Source organism: Eufriesea mexicana, unplaced genomic scaffold (genome assembly GCF_001483705.2).
Source record: "Eufriesea mexicana isolate 0111107269 unplaced genomic scaffold, ASM148370v2 scaffold1482, whole genome shotgun sequence".
Taxonomy (NCBI): Eukaryota; Metazoa; Arthropoda; class Insecta; order Hymenoptera; family Apidae; genus Eufriesea; species Eufriesea mexicana.
Genome location: NW_016909634.1, coordinates 474,047 through 495,649, shown reverse-complemented (window position 1 = coordinate 495,649; position 21,603 = coordinate 474,047). Strand labels below are relative to the sequence as shown.

Below are 21,603 nucleotides of genomic sequence, written 5' to 3'. Positions count from 1 at the left end.
ACCTTCATTCAGACCTTCCTAAAAGCCACCCCCACGTTCCTACCCCCTCCCCCTTTTTTGAAACCGTATTCACAGGGAAGAATGGGCCACGCGGTGTTTAGCATACGTCACGTATGAAAACACGCGACATTCAGCCGGAAAGAAGCCCCCAGTTTCCGGATTCGTGGACCGCGATGCAACGCGTTACCCGATCCCCTGAAAAATGCATGGACCCGACTCTGAACCGGAAGTAGCGGCGGTTATCGCGTTATATGGCCTCTGAAAGGGGACTGGTTTTAATTAACAGCGTCCATTTCTACTTTAGATTTTCGGAACTCGTTTTTGAGGCATTTTGTTCTACATGAATTGTTAGAATTTACTTTTTAACACTAGATGTATGGAACCCGTCAATTTGACGGATGGGTTGCTCCAATTATACCATGGTAACAGATTTAGTTAACTTATACTAAGACTGTTAATATAATATATAATTGTTTTTAAATTAAACTAATTGTTAAAAAAAAAAGGCACGTGGTTTCCTTTCTCTGTCAATTTGACAGATGTCCTTAGAAATAGGTATACAGATAGTATCCAGAAACCTAGTGTTAATAAAGTCAATAATGATTGGATTTCTAATGGTTATGGAAAATCATTTGAGAAAAATATTATGAGTGTGTCAAAATTTTGTGATTAGGTGTTTTACACAATCGTGTTGAAGTTAAAATAAATAAAGTTAAAATAATATTACAGAAGTGTGGATTGCTATACTATTTTGACGTCGTAATTGTTTTAATTGTTTTTATTTTTCAGTAACACACGTGGAAAATTATTTTCTTTTATCTCTGCAGTTCGATTATGGTGTTTCCGAAAATAGTGTTTCTCTTATGGTGTTAACTGTTATTGACTGTTTCATTTAAATGTTATATATGATGAATAATATTGTGCAAATTTTGGAACTTAATTTCCATTTTGGAAGTTAGAAATTGTTAAGATGAAATTCTGAAAAAATTGTAATTGGTTTTCAGCCATTCTTTTTGTGTTTTATGTTATAAAATTATTGTACATGAATATTTCTAGTGATAAGTTTATTGTCATGCAATAAAGATTGGTACAAAATTTTTAAATTCGTTACCTGTTATATAATGTAACAGAAATGTATGGTAATTTCACAAAACAATTATAAGAAACATATTTATATAATATTTCTTTTTTAAACAAATTTCTTAAATATTTCCTTTCCCTTTTACTATATCGTTTATTGTTTATATTCAACTTTCACTGATTTATTTTGTCTCAATTCAGACGAGCAGAAATTCTATTGCTACACTGGTTTATTCCAAGTCAAAATTCGTTTGTTCATATTTTTTTCCAACGATAAAATAAAGCAATCGGTGCTATTTTGAGTCCCTATCAAACCGTTGTTTTCATTTCACTCTTATTTTAACAAAAGCTGCACCATCACAATGGGTATTGTCTTACGTTTTCTTTTTCCGAACTTTTATTGCGATCAGCACATTTCCCTACGGTGAATCACTCTTTTGTGCTCGTCTTTTTCCATTTTTCCCCTCTCCTCTCTCACATTTTCTTCGCGATGGAAATTTTCTATATTTTCATTTCGTTTTATTCTTGGTTTTCTTTTATTTTTCATCGAATGATCGACAGAGAGGGAATCGAAAGGACAGAGAAAGGTTAGATAGACGACTGGTGAACGGTGTCGATGAAGATTGGTTGCATTCCTTTCGAGATCGATCCCACACGTCAACGAGATGAAAAAGTGTTGCAGGTAAACGACAGTTTCTCGTAAGCAAAAATTCGTGAAATATCGTGTCGTTTTTTACAATACAGTTGCATTTCAGTGTTTCCTTATCACTCCTCAACGTTCCGCCATTCGAGGTAACTAACTTTGACGTATTATCGAGAAATTTGAGATACAACTGGCTCACCTCACCTCCTGTCGTTTATCATGTCCATTCAACGTGAAAAGATGGGAAATATATATTTGCCATGGGACTTAAAATTTCCTCTATCTCCGGGAACATCAGAAAGATCGTAAATTACATCGAAAGTTTAGAAATTCAATAATTCCCGAGTAATACTGATGTATTATACTTTTATTTATAAGATTGGAAAATAGGCAAAAGATTAATACTAATTGTACACGAAGAAGTAACAAATTTTAGAAATTTAGAGATTCTGAAATGTTGATGATCCTAATTGATATTGATATAAATACTAATTATTAGTTTCTGATAATTAAGAAGATTTTATATCATAAGAAAAAGTTATAAATATTTTTACATCATTATATTTTCGGTTATAATATTGCAAATGTAAGAGAAGGATATAAGAATCGAGTTCTTTGTTTGGTGAATGAAAAACAGGACGTTAACCCTAATTCAAAATTTTGTATAAATATACGTAGATCTCTAGAATAAAATAAATGCGAATGACAAATATGAATAACAAAATAAGATCGAAAGAAATAAATTAACATATCCCCGATGACTGACGTAAATACACAAATAATTTATTATTCTCTCTACACTGACGTGAATTTATGTCATTTGAAATTCCCTTTCTGATTGCCATCGACATAATTTCAAGCAAATTTCTACAAATCTCTATGTATTTTCAAACAAATTCTACAATTTTTATTTCCGTCTCGGTACCAAGCTCTCGAATATTTTTCCTTTTGCCCAGCTTTCGTCGTATAAGGCGCTCATTTGCCAATTCGACCAACTTCACGAAAGCGAAAAGTAAAAATTTATTTTAAATATCAAAATTCGAGTACTGATTGAGCATTTGGTAGAAAAATTAAAAAGAATTGGAAGACTGGAGTTAATCACTTTGGCTTACGATTAATTTGGGTTCCCACGAGAAGAGTGAAGAAAAATGCCATTTGCGAATATGTTAATTCTTTCGTTTCAACCACATTTATAGAAATAATTTGTAAGTATAATTTGTGAGGTTGAGACGTAGTTTTTGAAAGAAATTGTCGCTGATGTCCCAAGATCTAGTTAGATTGATTCTTATTATGAGGGATATGCACTGATGAGTAAATTTGGACACACGACAAAAATTGTTAAAGGTATCGAGTATGGTAAATGATTAAAACCAATACTATCAGTTGCATTGTACATAAGGGAAGAAGCTAGACTCTCGTATGCAAGGGTCTTTCACAAGGGTTCCTCGTTATTCGTCCCTGAAAATCGACGTTCGGCAACTATAGAGCTGCAACTATAGTACTGACCACGTGATCCTTTTGTTTATATTTTCTGCCTTTCCTCGTTGTAGCGTCCTATTTATCGAATCCCTTCGATGTCCTAGAACGCTTATCACGCGCCAAATTAATATTGCGTGACTAGTTGTAATAATAAGGATCCCGAAGTGTGTGTTGATAAAAGAGAGCGTTTATTTATAGAAAAGTATAGAATAGTTATAACGGAGACGTTGAACGGAGTACCGTTTCGAACACGCGTTTATACGTGTAAGTAAGATGTTTCAAGGATCGGTGTCGAAGACGAACCGATTTCTCGAATTTGATCTATGTCGTGTCTCGTCGTGTCCTGTCCGGTGTTTTCTTCAGTTTAGTTCTGATTGGGCAAAATAAACGTTGGTGGTGGAAAAGTAAGGAGTTTTAATTGGACAGAGGGTGTGACGGAAGGACCTTTGGCTAAGGAGTAGGAAACTGTCAAGGAGCCGATTTTTGATGGTCAATGACGTGATTTACAAGTGGTGTCCGTCCGTCGCTCGTTGGGTCTGTCACACGTGGGTCCCATCTGTCGAGTCTGGTACTTGTAAAAATTCCTGAACTTTCGCCTTTACCTTTACAACTTAATCCGCTAGAACGGCGGTGAGGCACATCTATCCTCCGGAATTGCAGTCGCGATATAAAATATATTGTAAACCGTTAGGTCTGTTAAAAGTGTAAGTCTTAGAATAAAAATCATGTTATAAACACGCTCTCCGGGACGGAACATTCGTTGAACGGGATAATTTATTGCACCTTGGGACGCTGGTAATAAAGAATTAAAACAAGCTTCCATTGACTCGGGACACTCAGTTTTTGGGAATGAACGGAGAGGGAGATGGTTATTTAGGGGAATCAATTAGAATACGCGTATTTCATTCATTTACACGCGCACTCCTTACTCCACGTACCTCTAACCTCGACGAAGGAAACTTCGGAAAATTATTAGCAACGTCGCGATACCTTTCGAATCTCCAGGATAATAATCAGGATAATCCAGCGGTAATTTAAATGGAGTCGTTAATCGAGCATCGCGCAACGTGATTAATCGTCCACGAGAATCGGCTTCTGTGCCCCGAAACAGGCGAATTAATTCAATAACAACGCGGTTGCATAATTCCCACGCACCGTTAATTGCTATTCGTAATTCCGTAAATATGTAATCCGTCCGGGCCCCGTTTCCTTATTACGAATTCGTAATGCAAAATTCGTGCGACGAACCGTGTGACGCGATCGCGCTCCACGCAATTGCGTGTTTCCATGACTTTGCATTATGCCAATCAATCCTGTTTTCGCCGGGAGCATTATATGTCGAATTGCAATCGACTCCAAAGGACGACCTGTGCTATCGGTTCTACTTCTATGATACGAATAATTCTGCTCTGCAGCTGACCATGTGTGTCGTGTACATGTGGATAGACCAGTGTTCAGTGCAGTGTATAGTTGTGTAATAAAATAGTCTATCGGTTCTACTTCTATGATACGAATAATTCTGCTCTGCAGCTGACCATGTGTGTCGTGTACGTGTGGATAGACCAGTGTTCAGTGCAGTGTATAGTTGTGTAATAAACGTTTTGTAGTAGACTATCGTTTTATTGTGTTCATCGATTGGTGTTGTCGACCAATTTTGTGTTTCTTGTATTTTGGAAGAAATCTTACGGAATTTGTGACAGATTGTAACTTCATAATAGGTATATGATTGTGATATAAATTTACAATATATGATACCATTGATGGGTTATACGGAATGAGGAATTAGCATGCTGTATGTATTATTTAATGTAACCAACGAAGGAAAAATAGGAAATTATTTTTGAAATAAACTAGTTAATTTTAATGATATTAGTAAGAGATTCAGAATTTTTAAAGATATTAGCAGGAATTAATAGTGGATTAGAAAATTGTGAGTAATATCGAATAATAATTGGATAAAGAAAAATTGAAAATGGAAAAGAATGAACTATTTCTTCCTTTGGGCAGAATACAGAATTTATTGTAGAGAATGGTATGAATTCGTGAAAGTTATAAATTAAGTTATGGGAGGGAAAGCCCTAAAAGAGTAACCTATTTGTTACGAACTTTTTCACGTTTGGCTGCATGAAATTCGGAATATTTTGAACGAAATCCTATACTCGTAACATGCTTTCATAACTTTGTATCTCAGGACTCTGGTTCATACATTTAAAAAATATTTTTTAAAATATTTCATCTGTATCTCATTCCTCTAGTTAACATTTTAATTTACTAAAAGGATGCAGACTTATTTATACGTTAAAAAATTATTTTTTTCAGTTTAGGAATGCAACTTTAGAGACTTAAATAATTGTTGCTTATTTATTATAAATCCCACTTTTAACTGTACGAATTTTTTTGGTACGGAATATACCAATGTACCAATATATTTCCACAATTTAAATGAGATATACTAATGGTGAAATATACCAATATATTTTTTTAATTTAAAAATTTTGTATGATAGATATATTTTAGTTCTTATATAAGAGACAAAGTACTTTAATGCCTCATTATGATTGATTTCAATTATTTTTATATAACGTAAAAAATAATTCTACTAGAACTAATAAATACAGTAGACGATAAAATCACAGCACACTATAATTTCCAGTGTTTTTCGAATCAGTGTGATATATCACGGCAAAAGAAGATCGTTTGATTGTAAATCAGATTTGATTTTACAGGGAAAGGTTAGTACTATACAAAGCAGTTGATAAAAATTTTGGAAGAAAATTACTATCTTCGGAATATTTTCGTAAAAGTAGCAAAAATCGTTAATTTTTGTTTACTTATTTCATAAACATAAGATGGTAAGCAGTTCTTGTTTCCAGATTCGAATTCCTCACATAAGAATATATAAAAAGCTTTTCCACATTCAAAAAACAAAATCTCGTTGATCTGCTTTTTTGGTACCTGTGTTATCATTTTATGACAGCCATTTTTCACATAAAAAAGTAAAATTTGTAGAAAGAAATGTTAGCTGTGGTAAATATTTTTCAGTATTATTAGGAACGAGATACATCATGTGAGTACATATGTAATATATGCATACATTGAATTAATTACAAGGAACACTGAAAATTACAGGCTGTGCTATTATCTTGAACTATAGTAACGTTACACTCGTAGAGAAGAAACTAATCGACAGAATGAAAAATAATCTTCGCTAAATCAAATATATTTCGATGGTACGATCACACTCTACATTACCGATCGTTCTGATTGTAAGCCTGGCCGCCATTTTGCAACGCCACTCAAGAAAATAGCGCCTGACCGTATACTACCTAACCTATCACTTTCCCATTCGTTAATCCGTAAATTCACGCGAATAACTCACGAAATGTTTATCAAACAACAATAAACTCAACTGGCAATAAAATTATCGATTTTAAACGAGGCAAACGAGCCTCGAAATGGTGGAAAATCGGAAGTCGAACGATTTCGAGCGAAACGGTAAACGTTTCGCCGGCCAACGCGGATTGTTTAATATTCCATTAACGAAAACGAGGCGAAAAATCTAGCGAGATCGACGGACGAAATATGCCACGGCCCTTTCCCATCGTAATCCGCGCGCGAACCAGCGAAAGAAGAAAATATCCGATTAATCGGGAATCGAATTCGCCGGATACGCCGCGAAATCCGATTAATTTCCCATCTCCTGCATTATTCCCGACGATTTCGACCGTTTTTACCGCGCACGATGCCCGTGCACCCCTTGTTGTCGAATAAATTTCGCGCGGACGTTCGTCCACCCTCTTTCGAATTCTTTGAAGGGGAATAGTCTGCGTTGTGCGGTGTAACCCGAAATCTGGAATGTGCATTCTGCTCGATTTCCCATTTTCAGGATTGTTTGATAAATATGTTGTGAAGTAGGTTCTGAAATTCTCTCGAGTGGAAATGATTGAAATTTTCGAATTCTATGTACGGTAAATGATTTCGATGTATGATCTAATTTGAAATTTGGAATGCTTTGCTTTGTTTTGCTGCCTTGCTTTTGTTCTTCACAAGAATTGATAGGGACATTCCTGGCAGGTTTTCTGAAATATCGTAAAAATATTTTTTCGAATTCTGTGCGATATTGATTTTTCGAATTCTTCGAAAGTGAATAGTTCGTGATGCGCAGATGATGTATTCATGTGAAAATTATTTGGTGTATCGTAATAAACCTTTCTGCAATTATTTCAATTTGTTTTCTGATATTTTGTTGAGTATAAATTTATTTTATTTTCTTAACATCGATAATTCGTGTGACTTGTCTCGTCAAGAATATATTTTATCAATATTACAAGTAAAACAATTTCTATAGTGTAATTTTTAACGTTCACATTTAATAATTTATTAATAATAATAATAATTTTAACCATTTCTGAATTTATTATGGATACGAGAATTATTTTCCTAGTTCCAAGCTAAAAATTGAATCGATAACGCAAGAAAATAATACTCTTTTAATAAAATCTAAAATAACCATAATTTTAATTAATTGATTTTTCGATCCATTTTCAATCCATTATACTATTTACCAAAGATTCATAATTTATACTAGAAAAGCAATCAAATCCTATTTAACTAATAGTTCTCATTCCAATAATTAGCGAATTCTTCACAAAACAGGTCAAGAGACCACCAATGACCTGTGGAACCTGCAAATTACCGAACTTCGGCATCCATAAGCAGCAAAATGCGACTAATCATCGGTTTGTGTCATAGCTAACGAGGAATTAGTCGATAGCTGGCGAAATACAAGTCGTAACTCACCTGATAGAGCACGTCCAAGGAAATTTGGTAAATCATCTGTTCGACGATGACTCTGAGTACGGTATTGGGGCCCCCTTGGGTCTCTGCTTGCGTCTGGGCCACCTGGTTCTGTCCAGGAAGCGCCACTTGATTGTTCGAGTTCTGTAACAAACGAAAAGAACAAAAAAGGTTAGTAATATACTCTCTTGGACATGCATAATGAAATTTCTAATCAATTTTAACTACTAAAGTTCTGTTAAAGATAAATAAACTTAAGTCTAGTTTGACATCAAATTAAGATCATTTTGTTCAGCTTCATTAATTGCTTATAGGAGTTCAAAGTTAAAAAATTAAAGAATGAACACTTAAAATTCGATTATAGTAATAAAATAAACTGAACTTTTATTCGTGTAAAGAAAATTACAAGAAATAGGCGTCCATTATCTTTCTACACAATTTTTTGAAATTTTGAAATTACGCTATAGTTGAAAATAAAATAAAATAAACCACACAAAATAAGGAGACACAGCAATTTTTAGTAACAAACACAACCCAAAGAAATATGAATCATTATACTTCTAGCTTTATATGAGACTTAAGCTTATAGTTATAAGTGGGTTTTATAGTGTAGTATATTTAGTATAGTTTAGTATAATTAGTATATTTAAATAGATATATTTATATATTTATATGGATATTTGCTATGATATAGATTATATCATCGTAATATTATTAATATTTTGTATTTAAGTTTGATGTAAGTAATAAACAATTTTTGGTAAAGAATTATGGCGTTCAAGTTGTATCAATTTCTGGTCAAATAATAAAGTGTTCATATTGTACTAATTTTTGGTCAAAGAATAAGGTGTATCAATTTTTGTAGTTTCGATTGTGTTCATGTGACCTGTTAGTTAGAGTTAGGAGACGCAAAATGGTAATTTACCGGGCTTCAAACGTTTCAGGAACACAAAAATATTTGCACTTCGAAATATACCTGTACAACGATACGCAGCAGAGTTACTACTGTAAAATTTTATTTCCTCAAACAACAGTATCGATCGATATACGTGTTCGATGATACTGAATTTCCAACTGCTTCATCCTAGCAAACACATTTTTCGAGATTATACACCGATAAAAAAATAAAGTTCATGCGTCACGGGAGCGTATTTTCATCCATTTGCGTCATCCACGTTCAAATAAAAGCAAACGCGTTGTGTACACGGAAAAATAAAATACACAGACCAATTACTTCGATTCTGCTACGTTCCGAGCAAAGATACAGTTGTCTGTTTGGAAAATGAGGATCAATATGTAACGTGAAATTCACATAATTTATCGCGAAACTGGGCACAAAGGATTTTATATCATTCGATATTTATTCCAGTCTTTGTATCCGTTCTGGAATATAAAATTGAGAAGAAAAATGATCCCCATATAGAGACTAGAATTATCAAAAGGGTCAAAATATAATAACTTGCTTCGGGTATTTTAATTTTGCAATTACTGAAAATATCCAACTGATCGCGATTTTTATCTAAATACAGTGTAAGAAAAAATGAAAACATATTCTATGATTCATAGTGTTTCTCGAATAATTTTAAGACGATATATTTCAGTTAAAAAGAAACTCTATAGTCTTTGACTATAAATAAAATCTGGTTTTACAGGAGAAGATTAACACTGTAGAGTTCTGGGGACAAAAACATCATAAAAAAAAAAATTAATATCATTGCAATATTTTTTTAAAGATAATAAAATATCTACAAATATACAACTATATATATTTAGAAATATTTATAAGTATAATAAAGCATATAAAAGTATAGAAAATTCATATGTTGAGAAATAAAAGTGTTTAACATAATAACAACAACGATAACAATTAATAACAATATTAATTACTCTGATTATAATTACTATTATTATTATAACAATAATAAGGTGGGAATATTAATTTATTATACTTAAGAGACTAGATGAGACGCTTGAGAAACACACCTGTCATGACCAGTTACAAAGATAGAGGAGAGCATACTGCTACCCAAAACAAAGGCAAACGAGGACATAGTAACGTGAAAGGATAAATGGGTCCACAAATCACGGTGACAAACGAAAAAATCGGGTCACACGCTGTCGATCAGACCGATCAACAAATCAAATCACTTAACAAATTATAATAATACTAATGAAACAAAAAAAAAATAAATAAATAAACGTCTTTGTATCTTTGGTTATACCTAATTGCACAGAAAACAGAGAGTACAACCGTCACAGATGTAAACAGATCGATAATTGATAGGGATCGCATCAAAAACAAAGAAAAGAGTACTTGGATATAGACAAATGGCGTCGCCTATCGATACCAGTTATAAACATCTATGACTACTCAATGACTACTCAACGTTATATAGAAAAATATAGAAAAATATAAAATAAAGGGAGAAATAAATCAGAAAGGAATATAAAATAAAGAGAAGAATAAATGACAGAAAAATATAAAATGTACAAAAATATGAAATATAGAAAAACCAATACTCTTCATTCACGTATTTCCTGATATTGTGTGTACGATATTTTTCCTCTTTTCGAGTATCTTAGACGAGAAGATCACTCTGGGTATACTGTGTGGTTGTTTTATTGAATGAGTGAGATATGAATGTGTAACAGTCATAAGAGGAAGTGGATGACAAATGTAGGTTATGTGCGATGAACTAAGAAACAGAATGTTAGGTTGGCAGTAATGGCATGGAATGTACGAAATGAAAAGAAGGCAAGGAGTAACCAGAATAGAAAAGAGTTCGCAATAAAATTTATTCAAACCTTATTTCTCATAAATGTATTTAGAGTATGATAGTAAAGACTCTTATTGCAGTATTATTTCATTTTTAGTATTTCTAGAATTATCGACATAGCTCACACGATAAATACTATACTAATAATTAACCACTCGCATTGCTGTGAATTATGTTTAACATATTTTAGTATATAAAAACTTTATATAAATCTTAATAACTTTTAATAGTGATTAACAATAATAAAACTAAAACAGTCAAAATAATTAATTCGATAAAATATTAAAATATAATTATAATGTGATACTTAAAATAATCAAAATTATTTTAATAATATTATTTTAAAGGAAATGCATATATAACAAATTAAAATTAAATTCTTCCTCGGTACAGAATTTTTCATAATCGAATCACAGTGCAAGGGATGAAATCACCCCTTTAAATCAAAATTATATTCCTGTCGTTATTTTAGTGTAATCTTTCCAACAAGACTTTCTAAAAAATTCCAATACATGTACAAACGATGTCTGCTATTCCATCGAGAAACCCCTTTGTTAAATCAGCCAAAAATTTCCTGAAACAAATGTAATATTTTCGACAGACGAGTTAGACACACGTGGATAATTCGATGCGACGAAGTTCATGCCAACTTCCTTCCGGCACGGCGAATTTCTGGCAGTTCTGAAGTCCGTGGCATTTATGGCCGTGATCCCCGTTGGTCACGTAGACCGTTCGTGTAAAATTAGAATGACCACCAGGTATAAGGGAGCCAACGTGTCGAAGTATTTTTATGTCGGTATGGAATTACGAGAAATTCAGTGGCGTGCAGGCCATAAAACGGACAAAATAAAATTAACTAATAAAACCGGAAACTCTGATGTCTTCGAAACTCGATCCTCCGGGTTCATGGTTCTCCTCTGTCAAATAATGATGTCACCTTTTTGCACGTGGATTTGATATTATTGAGACGTAAACGCGTTTCCTTTTCTCTTTAAATTTACTGTAAAATGGAATTTAGAAAGACCTTTTTCTTCGAGTTTGTTTTTATGGGTTTTGAAGTATTTGTGTATGAGAGTAAAGTGGATTTCGATTTAGTACTTTCAATTTTTTAACTTTAAGATATCGTAAAATTATGAAAAATTATCAGAGACTACATATAACCCTACAATCTACTACCAGACCCAATTGATTGGACCTACGTGTGCAAACCCACCGAAGCAAAACAGAACTCGGTAGGAACACATCAGAAGTCACACAGAACTCGAAGACAACACATTAAAAGTCACTTAGAACTCGAAGACAACATATCAGACGTTACTCAGAATGCATCAGAACAGGAACAGAAGGCAACACCACGTAGTATAACGTAAACACATAATGTTTGATTATTGCACACCCAAGGTGCTATCACTATATGAGCCGTTCACTGCACAAATTGATTAATTCCATAAAACAAAAAGTGGAGAAATGCAATGAAATAATGGATATTGTTTTTTAAAATTCCCTTTATAATTTAAATCGAAATAAATATCGTAGAATGCATAAATACAAATGTAACTTTCATCTAACGGTACATAAAATTTATAAGAAAAAATAGCCAAAAGGTAATCGTTAGTAATGTTACCATTTTTATGGTACTGGAAGAATTAATCGATTTGGCAAGTGAAAAAAGTAATAAATTTAAATTTTACTAAATTTTACTTAAATTCTGATAAGACGGCGCTAAAAAATTCACCGTTATCGTTCATGGCTTGCTAGTGCATTTGAGTTGCATTATTGCAACGATTTACATTAGAGTACGGAGTTAATCAAAGTGACCTCTGAAATAAATTATTTATTATTCAGTGGCCAACAAATTTTTGTCGTTTAATGGTGTTAATCTTAATTATCAGGGAAAGTTATTATAAATATAAAAAGTTATGACTATACCAAGTGCTTTGACACTTAAATTTAAGATTTTTCAAAAAGTAGAGTTAATCGATTTGTGCAGTGAACGGCTCATATATCACTATATATCACCATAATAAACCTCGGCTTCCTTCGTATAATAATAATATGAACAAAAAAATAAAAAAAGAATTGTTAAACGTATTAAAAAAGATAAAAACATAATCGAAATTATCAACCACTAAAATTGACAATTAAATTCCAATTTAATCAAAGATATCATAGGAATCCTCTTTAATAGTAATTAGGTTCACACAAGTTCAACGATATTGACCAAGTGTAACGAACTCCAACAATCGTATCAAGATTGACATAAAGAATTCACAGCGTGGAATTCCGAAGTCATTATACTCTAACCAAGATCAACTGCGGAGGCATGATCATCCGCAGGCACCAGGGACCACGTAATCGAGGCGGAGATAAAACGAGAGCAGAGGAGATGCGATTGCAACGACAACAGTTTACGAAGCTGCAACGAAACGCAGTAACGTGAGCTTTTCATACTGAAACATACGTACTATGTCCCCCGGGTAATTTCCGGTTATCTTTCTTTACGATTCCACGGTAACGCTCTGTTCTCCTCTCTGACCAGGACCTGCCTGATCAAGGGGAAACGTCAACGTTTTACGGTCCAGGGCGGATCTTTGCCCTTTGAATCCTAATTCTATAGAGCGATATGATGTGTACTACTCGGACCTCTGAATAGAGATCTTTGCGTGGAAGGTAACGTATACAAAGTGAAAGAATTTCTTGGGAAAAGCTCACTTTTGAGTTTTCAGGGAGAGAGAGAGACTACTTTTTGGGTTTATGGGAACTTGGTCTAACTTTTTGATGTTCGTGGATGTTGTATAATAATTATAGTATTAACGTCTCATTGTCAGTACTGAATTGTTAATATGTATACTATAGTGATATATTATATGTAGATGATATATACTAGTATAACGACTTGATCTTGTGAGTTGTATAGTAATTATAGCACCAAATCTATCAGTATAATATGTATTATAATACTATTATAATAGTGTAATATGTATAGTATAATATGTATTAATACTACGTAATATGTATTATTGCTGTATATACAAGTTCAAGATTTTAATGTTATCAATTGTACTATACTTGCATTGACAATGTTTCAGTATGTAATAATAATATATAATAAAAATATATAGTAATATAATTTATTTGATACACTATATAACCTCTTCATGCTTGCAGTTGTATAATAATTATAGTACCGAATCTATCAGTATAATGTGTATTGTTACTACGTATGTTATAGTATATTGTATATAGTAGCTCAAGATCTTAATGCTGTCAATTACACTATACTTACACTACCAATGTTTCAGTATGTAATAATAAATAATAATATAATTTATTTGATGCATTATATAACCTCTTCATGTTTTCAATTGAATAATAATTGTATTAATTATAAATATCTCAGTATTGTACTGTTGCTATGTATACCATACTATACTAAACTAATACTAAATACAGGGTGGATCATTTCTACTGTTTTCATTTTCAGTGAGATAATTTTTTCTGTCTTCTGTAACACAGTTAATTTAACAAAAATTATCTTGTCATTTTTTAACATTCTTCAATTCAAGATAAAATAATATTTATTATCTCTGCAATACAAACTAAACATAAACAATAAGAGATGATGTAGATGGTCATGTTACGTGATCCACACTGTATAATAATAAATACAATCTTTTCCAATAATATTCTTAATTCACGCATTTAAATTAAAACCATTTCATGATAGCTTTTTACGATACTATAATACTACACAACACTATTTTTATAATAGTATTGTCAACTATTGTCCTACATCTATACCAATATTCTATATAAGAAATCAATTTTAAACTGATTGTAGGAATTACAAAATATTTCATAACGTTTCGTAACACTATCTTTACAACACGCTTTTGCTACTACGAATTACTGTCAATTAAAATTGAAAGAATCCACAAACTTTCTAGTTCCAGCCATTATCCAGCAAACGCCATCAAACCCCGTTAAATTTTAACGCCACTTATCTCGAAACACCCTGTGCACTCAAGAAACCGTAAAAAATCTATGATAAGCGATACATATTCTTACACATTTCAAGTTCCCATTAAAATATTCCTGTCACGGTAAACAGAAGTAAGTTTTTAACTTTTTCACTGCCTCATCAACCATTCAAAGACTTCTTAACACCGAACGAGGCTCGCCTACATCTTTACAATCTAAGAGTCACTGTAATAACATTCACTGATTCCAAAGTATTCACAGTACTTAAGGTGTGCTTTTACGCGAGGCTAAAAGATGTCACGAAATATTCAGCCGTTATAAACTTCCGTTTCCGGGATAATGGTGAGTACTGGGTCACTCTAATCGCGTGTTAGGGTCGATTGAAAGTTTCATCGTGCGAGCATGGCATTTTCCATTCACGGGTTTTGGGAGGCTGGAAATAGCGAGAGGCTTAACCCTTTGCACTCGACTATTTTTTGGCCAAAGAAGTATAGGAGTCCAAAAATTTTCTGTTACAAAGCTGACGATATTTTTCTGAGTAGTGAATAAGAAATTGTATGATAATTATCACGTAGAATTATTTGATTTCGGTACCTCGCACACCGTTACATTATCTGAAATTTGACATATTTATGAATATCGAGCTTCGAAATTTTATCAAATGGCGACTGAAAGGCTCCCATTATTAATCCCAAAGGATTAATAATCAACCGAGTTCTGGTTTAGATGACAAATTAAAGAGGTAACTTGACATTCTGTCACCTTAGAAGTTTTCAGTGACTATCGCGTAGATTTACCTAAAGCCATATGAATTTTGGTATTTCGAGAAATTTTTGTTTAATTTTTTGGTGTAAGGTTCTAATATTCTTATCTTTCTTCTCTCTTTTTGAGAAATTTCTTTTGAGGATTATTAGAAACCTAAGAGAATTAATTTTATATTTGTCCGATTTGTTATTTGTATGGTTAGTAAGTGATTATGCTATTTTTTAATTTTATACTATATTCAAAATTACTGGGCTTTAAAGTAATCGATTTAGACAATCTTTCTTACAGGATAAGTATAAGAAATTATAATTTGTAATATATTAAATAACAATTTGAGTTGGAACAAATAATAAAAATAAAAATTTAATTATGTCAAAGTTTATAAATGTTATAAATAGTGTTATAAATATGAGGTTATTTTACTGAGTAAATATATGACAGTCATGAAAGCGGATGAATGACGTAAATTTCAGGACAAAATGTTTGGAATGAAAGGTTAGTGTGAGTGAGTCTAAGTGAGGGAAGTTAATAAATAAAGAACTGTGTGTAGTACATGTTCCTAAATTCTATTATATATGCAAAATTAATTACATTTATAAATAATTTTGTATGAATTGGAAAATTTCTCAATTCGCAGAAATTTTAATTCTCTTAAATTTTAAATTAAAAATTGATTATATTCCTCGATTATTTCATACCAACTCTCACATTTGCAAATTTTTGTATTTAGGAATCTTTTATTTTTCTAAAAATTTTTCATAAATTTCAAATAAAAAATATATTAATGTTGTATATCTATTATCTACAAAAATTCTCATTTTCATTTTCATACAATTCTTTAATTTTTGTTTCACATTTAAATTTTTAATTTTCAATTTCTCTTAATTTTAGCTGCCAAAATAAAACAGAAAAAATACAGAAAGAAAGAAATTTTATTTCACAAATTCTGTTATTCAAATTTCATTTCAACTTATAACGGTTAGAAAAATCTAAGATATCTTGAAATTTAACATTCCACGATAATTCTCCATCGTTTAACTTTCGATTTCGATTCTCCAATTAGCAAACCATAAATCCTCGTGCGTGTTCACCATAAATTCGAGCCCTGCATCTCTCTTCGCTACGTTTTCTTCACCTTTTTTCGAAAGAATCCCATCAGACTCGTACATCTTCCAAGGAGACACGCGAAATCGAAGGAATCTCCCGGCAAAGAAATGGAAAAGCATTGTGCGGCCGTGAAAATTCACCCTCTTACCTCAGATTTAATTTCCTCCAGGCTTCCCCAGCGTATCGCGATGAATAAACTCGGGAATTTTTAATAAAATTGATTTTCGATCCGGATCCAGAGCGAATTAAAGTGGAAGTGCAGATCTTATTGTCAAAGTGGAAACTTTTTAAGATGAATTGAATTGAATTTGAACGTCGAAAGCATATTCTTTCAGCATAGTCAGAGGAATGTGATTTTCTAAGTTACTTATCTTGCAATAAGTGAAACATACCTTTATGAGTAAAGCAGCAGTATTTTTTACTAATTTTTGGAAGAATGATTTTAAAAAATTTTATATAATTTGAAAGAAAGAAAAATGTTTTGTATATAAATTTATAAAATTTTGTACGACGAGAATTCTGCCTAAACTTCAAATTATTGAAATACTTTTAAAAGATGAGAAATCAATAAACAAATAGATAAATTGTATTATTAATTCATGCAAGAATTATTAATATTTATTACATTAACAAAAATATAAATAATATATTAGTATTTACTTTAAAGAAATGATAAATTATCAAATATTTAAGGAATTATATCTTAAAAAAAAAATACAAATTAATATACACGCATATAAAATGAACTAAAAGTAATTTTTCATGAAAACACAAAAGTTACTAAAATTTTAAATTGAATAAAATCCCAACTTATTCCTGGATTGGACCATACACGTTACATCGAGATTTATGCTCTCCTTAATTCCAAGAGAAAAGAACATTCCCCACCCGTCGACCCAAATTTTTCTAAGGAAATCGCGTGAATTCGCATTCTCGTGCAAATCGCCTTAAAACCGTGTCCGTGTCGTTTCTCTCCGAGCTAACAAACTTTCGAAATAACCTCGAGATAGTAGAAGGAAAGGGATAGCGAGAGAAAGCAGGATAAAGATTAAAAAGTGTGAAAGAGAGGGAGAAACAGCGGCAGAAAGAGAAAAACCGAGGGGGTTGCTTCCGTTGAAGAAGCTTCAAAGGAACACGTTTCTCTTCTCGCCGCTTAAAAAGATGCAGATGGTTTAATTATACTGAATGTCGATAATAAAGTCGCCAGCTGCGAACTGGAAAGGCTCAATTAAACTTGTACCTTAATTTCTGGGCGAAGGGTGGCGAAGGGGCGGGGATTGTGGGAATAAGAAGAAAATCGTGGCTCGATGAAAGAAATGTAAAACGGTCGACGAAGGTGGAACGAGAAAGAGCGAAAGAGAGAAAGAGAGAGAGAGAGGCGAAAGAGAGAAAGAGGGAGAGAGAGAGGAGAAATAGAGAAAAGGAGAGGCGAATAAGCAAAACGCGCGATGGAGGTGCTAAATAAACAAAAGGAAAGCGTGGAATTTTAAATGAGGGAGAATTAGAGCGAGGTGCAGTTGATCAGAGAAAGAGAGAGAGAGGAAGAGAGAGAGGAAAAAAAATAAAGTGGAAAGGTTTCGATTTGAAGGATGGTGAAATTACAGCGTGAAAGGAATATCGAGGTTTTAAGAGGGATTAGAGGAAGATGTAAATTGTGAGGTAAATTGGAAAAGTAGAGTACATGCAACTTGAAAAATCTTTTTAGGTGGCACTTGTTGTATTAAATTTGTAGACGTTACTTGTCATTTGTTATACGATATTAATACATGATATTTAATTTTCTTGTTCATTATTATGTTTTATTATATTTTCTATTTTTATAGGACATACTTTAAATTATGAAATTTTTATATCATAAATATTATTATCCTCGAATTTTGGGATTTCAAATTAATTAAATATTGTGTTATTGTATATTTTCTATCTATAGATGTATATAACTTACAGATTTCTTGTTTATTATTATATTTTATTATATTTTCTACTTTTATAGGACATACTTTATATTATGAAATTTTTATATCATGAGTATTATTATTATCCTCGAATTTTGGGATTTCAAATTAATTAAATATTGTGTTATTGTATATTTTCTACCTATAGATGTATATAACTTACAGATTTCTTGTTTATTATTATATTTTATTATATTTTCTACTTTTATAGGACATACTTTATATTATGAAATTTTTATATTATTAGTATTATTATTCTCGAATTTTGGGATTTCAAATTAATTAAATATTGTGTTATGGTATATTTTGTATCTATAGTATATATAACTTACAGATATTGTATATTTATGCAATATCTTAGATTATAGATAAGAATACAGGAATTAGTATTCTATATATTACTCTAGATCGAATATTTCTGCCATATTTTATAGATATTACACGTAATATAGCAATAGTAATTACATTTTTACTGCCACGACAGTAAGTAGATACAAAGTAATTGTTACTCACACTGCAAAAACATAATATTGAAGTTTAAAAAACATTTTCTAGCATCATTAAAATTCACCACTATCGCAAAAATTATTCCATTATTAAAATGTACTAATATTGTTAAAATTACAAATTAAAAATTCACAAATATAATTCTCAAAAATTCCAAGTTACTTAAAATATTTTTTTAAAATACCATCATTTATATAATATTTTTACGAAATATTCCATCTATTAAATAATCCTAACATCCAACCGCCACACTCGCTATTTTCACCCCTCTTAATCGCTAAATCCCACTAAAAAAGCACCCTAAAAGTAATCCCACATTTCTATACAAATAAACCCTCACTTTCTATACAAAAACCCTCGCACTATTTCCTCGACTAAACACAGTCACTGATCGTCTCTCCACCAATTACATTCCCCGACAACTATTTTACGAGCAACCAGCCGACCTCGAACAATTTCCACCCCCGAAAAACGGCCTTCGAAACATCGTAACACGTCCCGCGCTCTAAAAACGACATGGAAACAGGAAATTCAGTGGAAGTTGGTGCAAAACCGTGTTAAAAGTTTCGTCGAATTATGAATTCGAAACTCCGGCAATTCCTTCAGGCACCGGTGCATCCACGTTCATCTATCATTAAGCACGATTTTGCAACAGCGACCCGACAACAGCGGCCGCGTCTATTGTGTCGAGCAACAATAATACGTTAAACTTGTATTCAGAACGGTTGTTCGGCACTGCAATCTCGAAAACGATCGCCCGAATCGTTCGATTCACCGTGAATATCGCAAAAAGCGAATCGTGTTCCGGTGCAACCCAGTTTGCGTGGCACCTTTGTGCGTTAAATGAAATCGTTGAGGAGTTAATTTTGTTTTTCCCTCGATTTCCTTTTTTTTTTTCTAATTTTGATTGACATTTTATTTTAACTAAATATAGTTTTATTAAGATTTCGGTGTTTGAAGAGTTTTCTAGGATTTTAGGTTCCTTTTTCGTTTTTAGTTAGGGATGTTAGGGGAATTGTTTTGATACCGATTTCGGTGTTCAAAGTATTTAAGAGACTTCTTGTTTCTTTCTTCTTTCTCTTTCAATTTTGAATTTTATTTGAACAGAATTTTGAAATTTAAGGAATATTTTATTTCGTTTCGGTACGAAGGTGGAAATTATTACGATTTCTATTAGTCGATGTTAATTTGATTTTAATTTTGGAATTTTAAATTAAATCTGCTAAAAGTTTTTAAGGTTAGCGAAATTTTTTTAATCGATGTTAATTTTCTTATAGTTGCACTGCTTTAGATTATATTTGCTATGGGTTTTTGGTACAACTAAATTTTTCCTTAGCCTTAGAAAGGTGAAAGTTTATTTTATTACAAATGTGTGATTCAAAATTAAATTTCTACGATATTTTGTAAAATTTAATGAATTTTTCTATTATTATAAAGATTAAGTATGTTATAATTTAAAACTACTTTTACTACAATTTTGTGAGTTATTAAATTCAGAGTTTAATATTCAAAATTAATTTTACTATTGTATCAAAGATAAAATTTTGTGATATTCTACGACTGTTAAAGCGGCTTACAAATTTCAGTATTCATAATGATCCATTGTTTTAGAAACTGAATAATAATTCTTATTAAACCAGTTGTTTACTAAAAAAGATTGCTTTTAGTAAACATTTTACAAATACAAGTAAAAGCAGCAAAAATGACTAAAAAATTATATTCAAAAATAGTAATCAACAGAAAACCATACAGATATTAAAATCAAATTAATTCAATGTTTGTATAAATTTTTAAAATTTATTCTAAATTATCAATATGGAAATTCATTGTCATATCCAGTAACATATATGTTCTTCCAATTTCACAAGAAAGTTACAGTCTTCTATTAATTAAAAAAATCAATTAAATCTATCTATACTACTTAATAGTACTCAAAAATATAATTTCCTATATTATACAGAAATCACAGCAAAGAAGATGAAAATTTGGAATAAAGGATTGTTAGATAACCGAGTTATGAAAATAGAGTTTTCAGTTTTCCAACACAGTTTGACAGTTTTCCAGAATTCAAGAGTGAGTAAAAAGAAAAGAAAAAAAAAAAAAAGGAAAATGAAAAACGAAGTAAACGAAGAACCTTGGACGAGTAGGATCGCCTTGGTGGAAACCGTTACTTTGACTATACACTCGACTGGAGCAGCTTTCAACAGGCGAAATAACTACTCCAAGGGGTAGTTTCCAACCCCTTCTGATGGCCCATTCCTGAACTAACCGTAAGTGCTCGGACTGAGAACATTACCATAACCTACCGCTACTTGTTGCAACTGATATAGGTGGCCTTTTACTTCCGGACTGAGGTCGAAAGTCTATAAAGCGATTGAGAGCTTCTCTGGACGTCAGAATCCAATGGTGGTATTGTTCTAGCATGATTTGGTGAGAAGAAATTTTGTTTTTCTCTGCTGAAAAGAATTTCAAAGAATCTCGAAGAATTTGAAATTGTTTATATTTTCTTTGA

The 21,603-nt window shown here is 32.0% G+C and overlaps 1 protein-coding gene across 2 annotated transcripts in view; it reads right to left on the bottom strand.

The window, feature by feature from the left end:
* The window catches only part of heph (polypyrimidine tract-binding protein 1 heph), a 325,042-nt gene that overhangs the window by 60,145 nt on the left and 243,294 nt on the right, over positions 1 to 21,603 (bottom strand). For both annotated transcript variants that reach the window (XM_017901140.1, XM_017901141.1), the window contains exon 5: positions 8,003 to 8,143. In XM_017901140.1, coding sequence (XP_017756629.1) covers positions 8,003 to 8,143 — 141 coding nt within the window. The remainder of the gene's footprint in view (positions 1 to 8,002; positions 8,144 to 21,603) is intronic.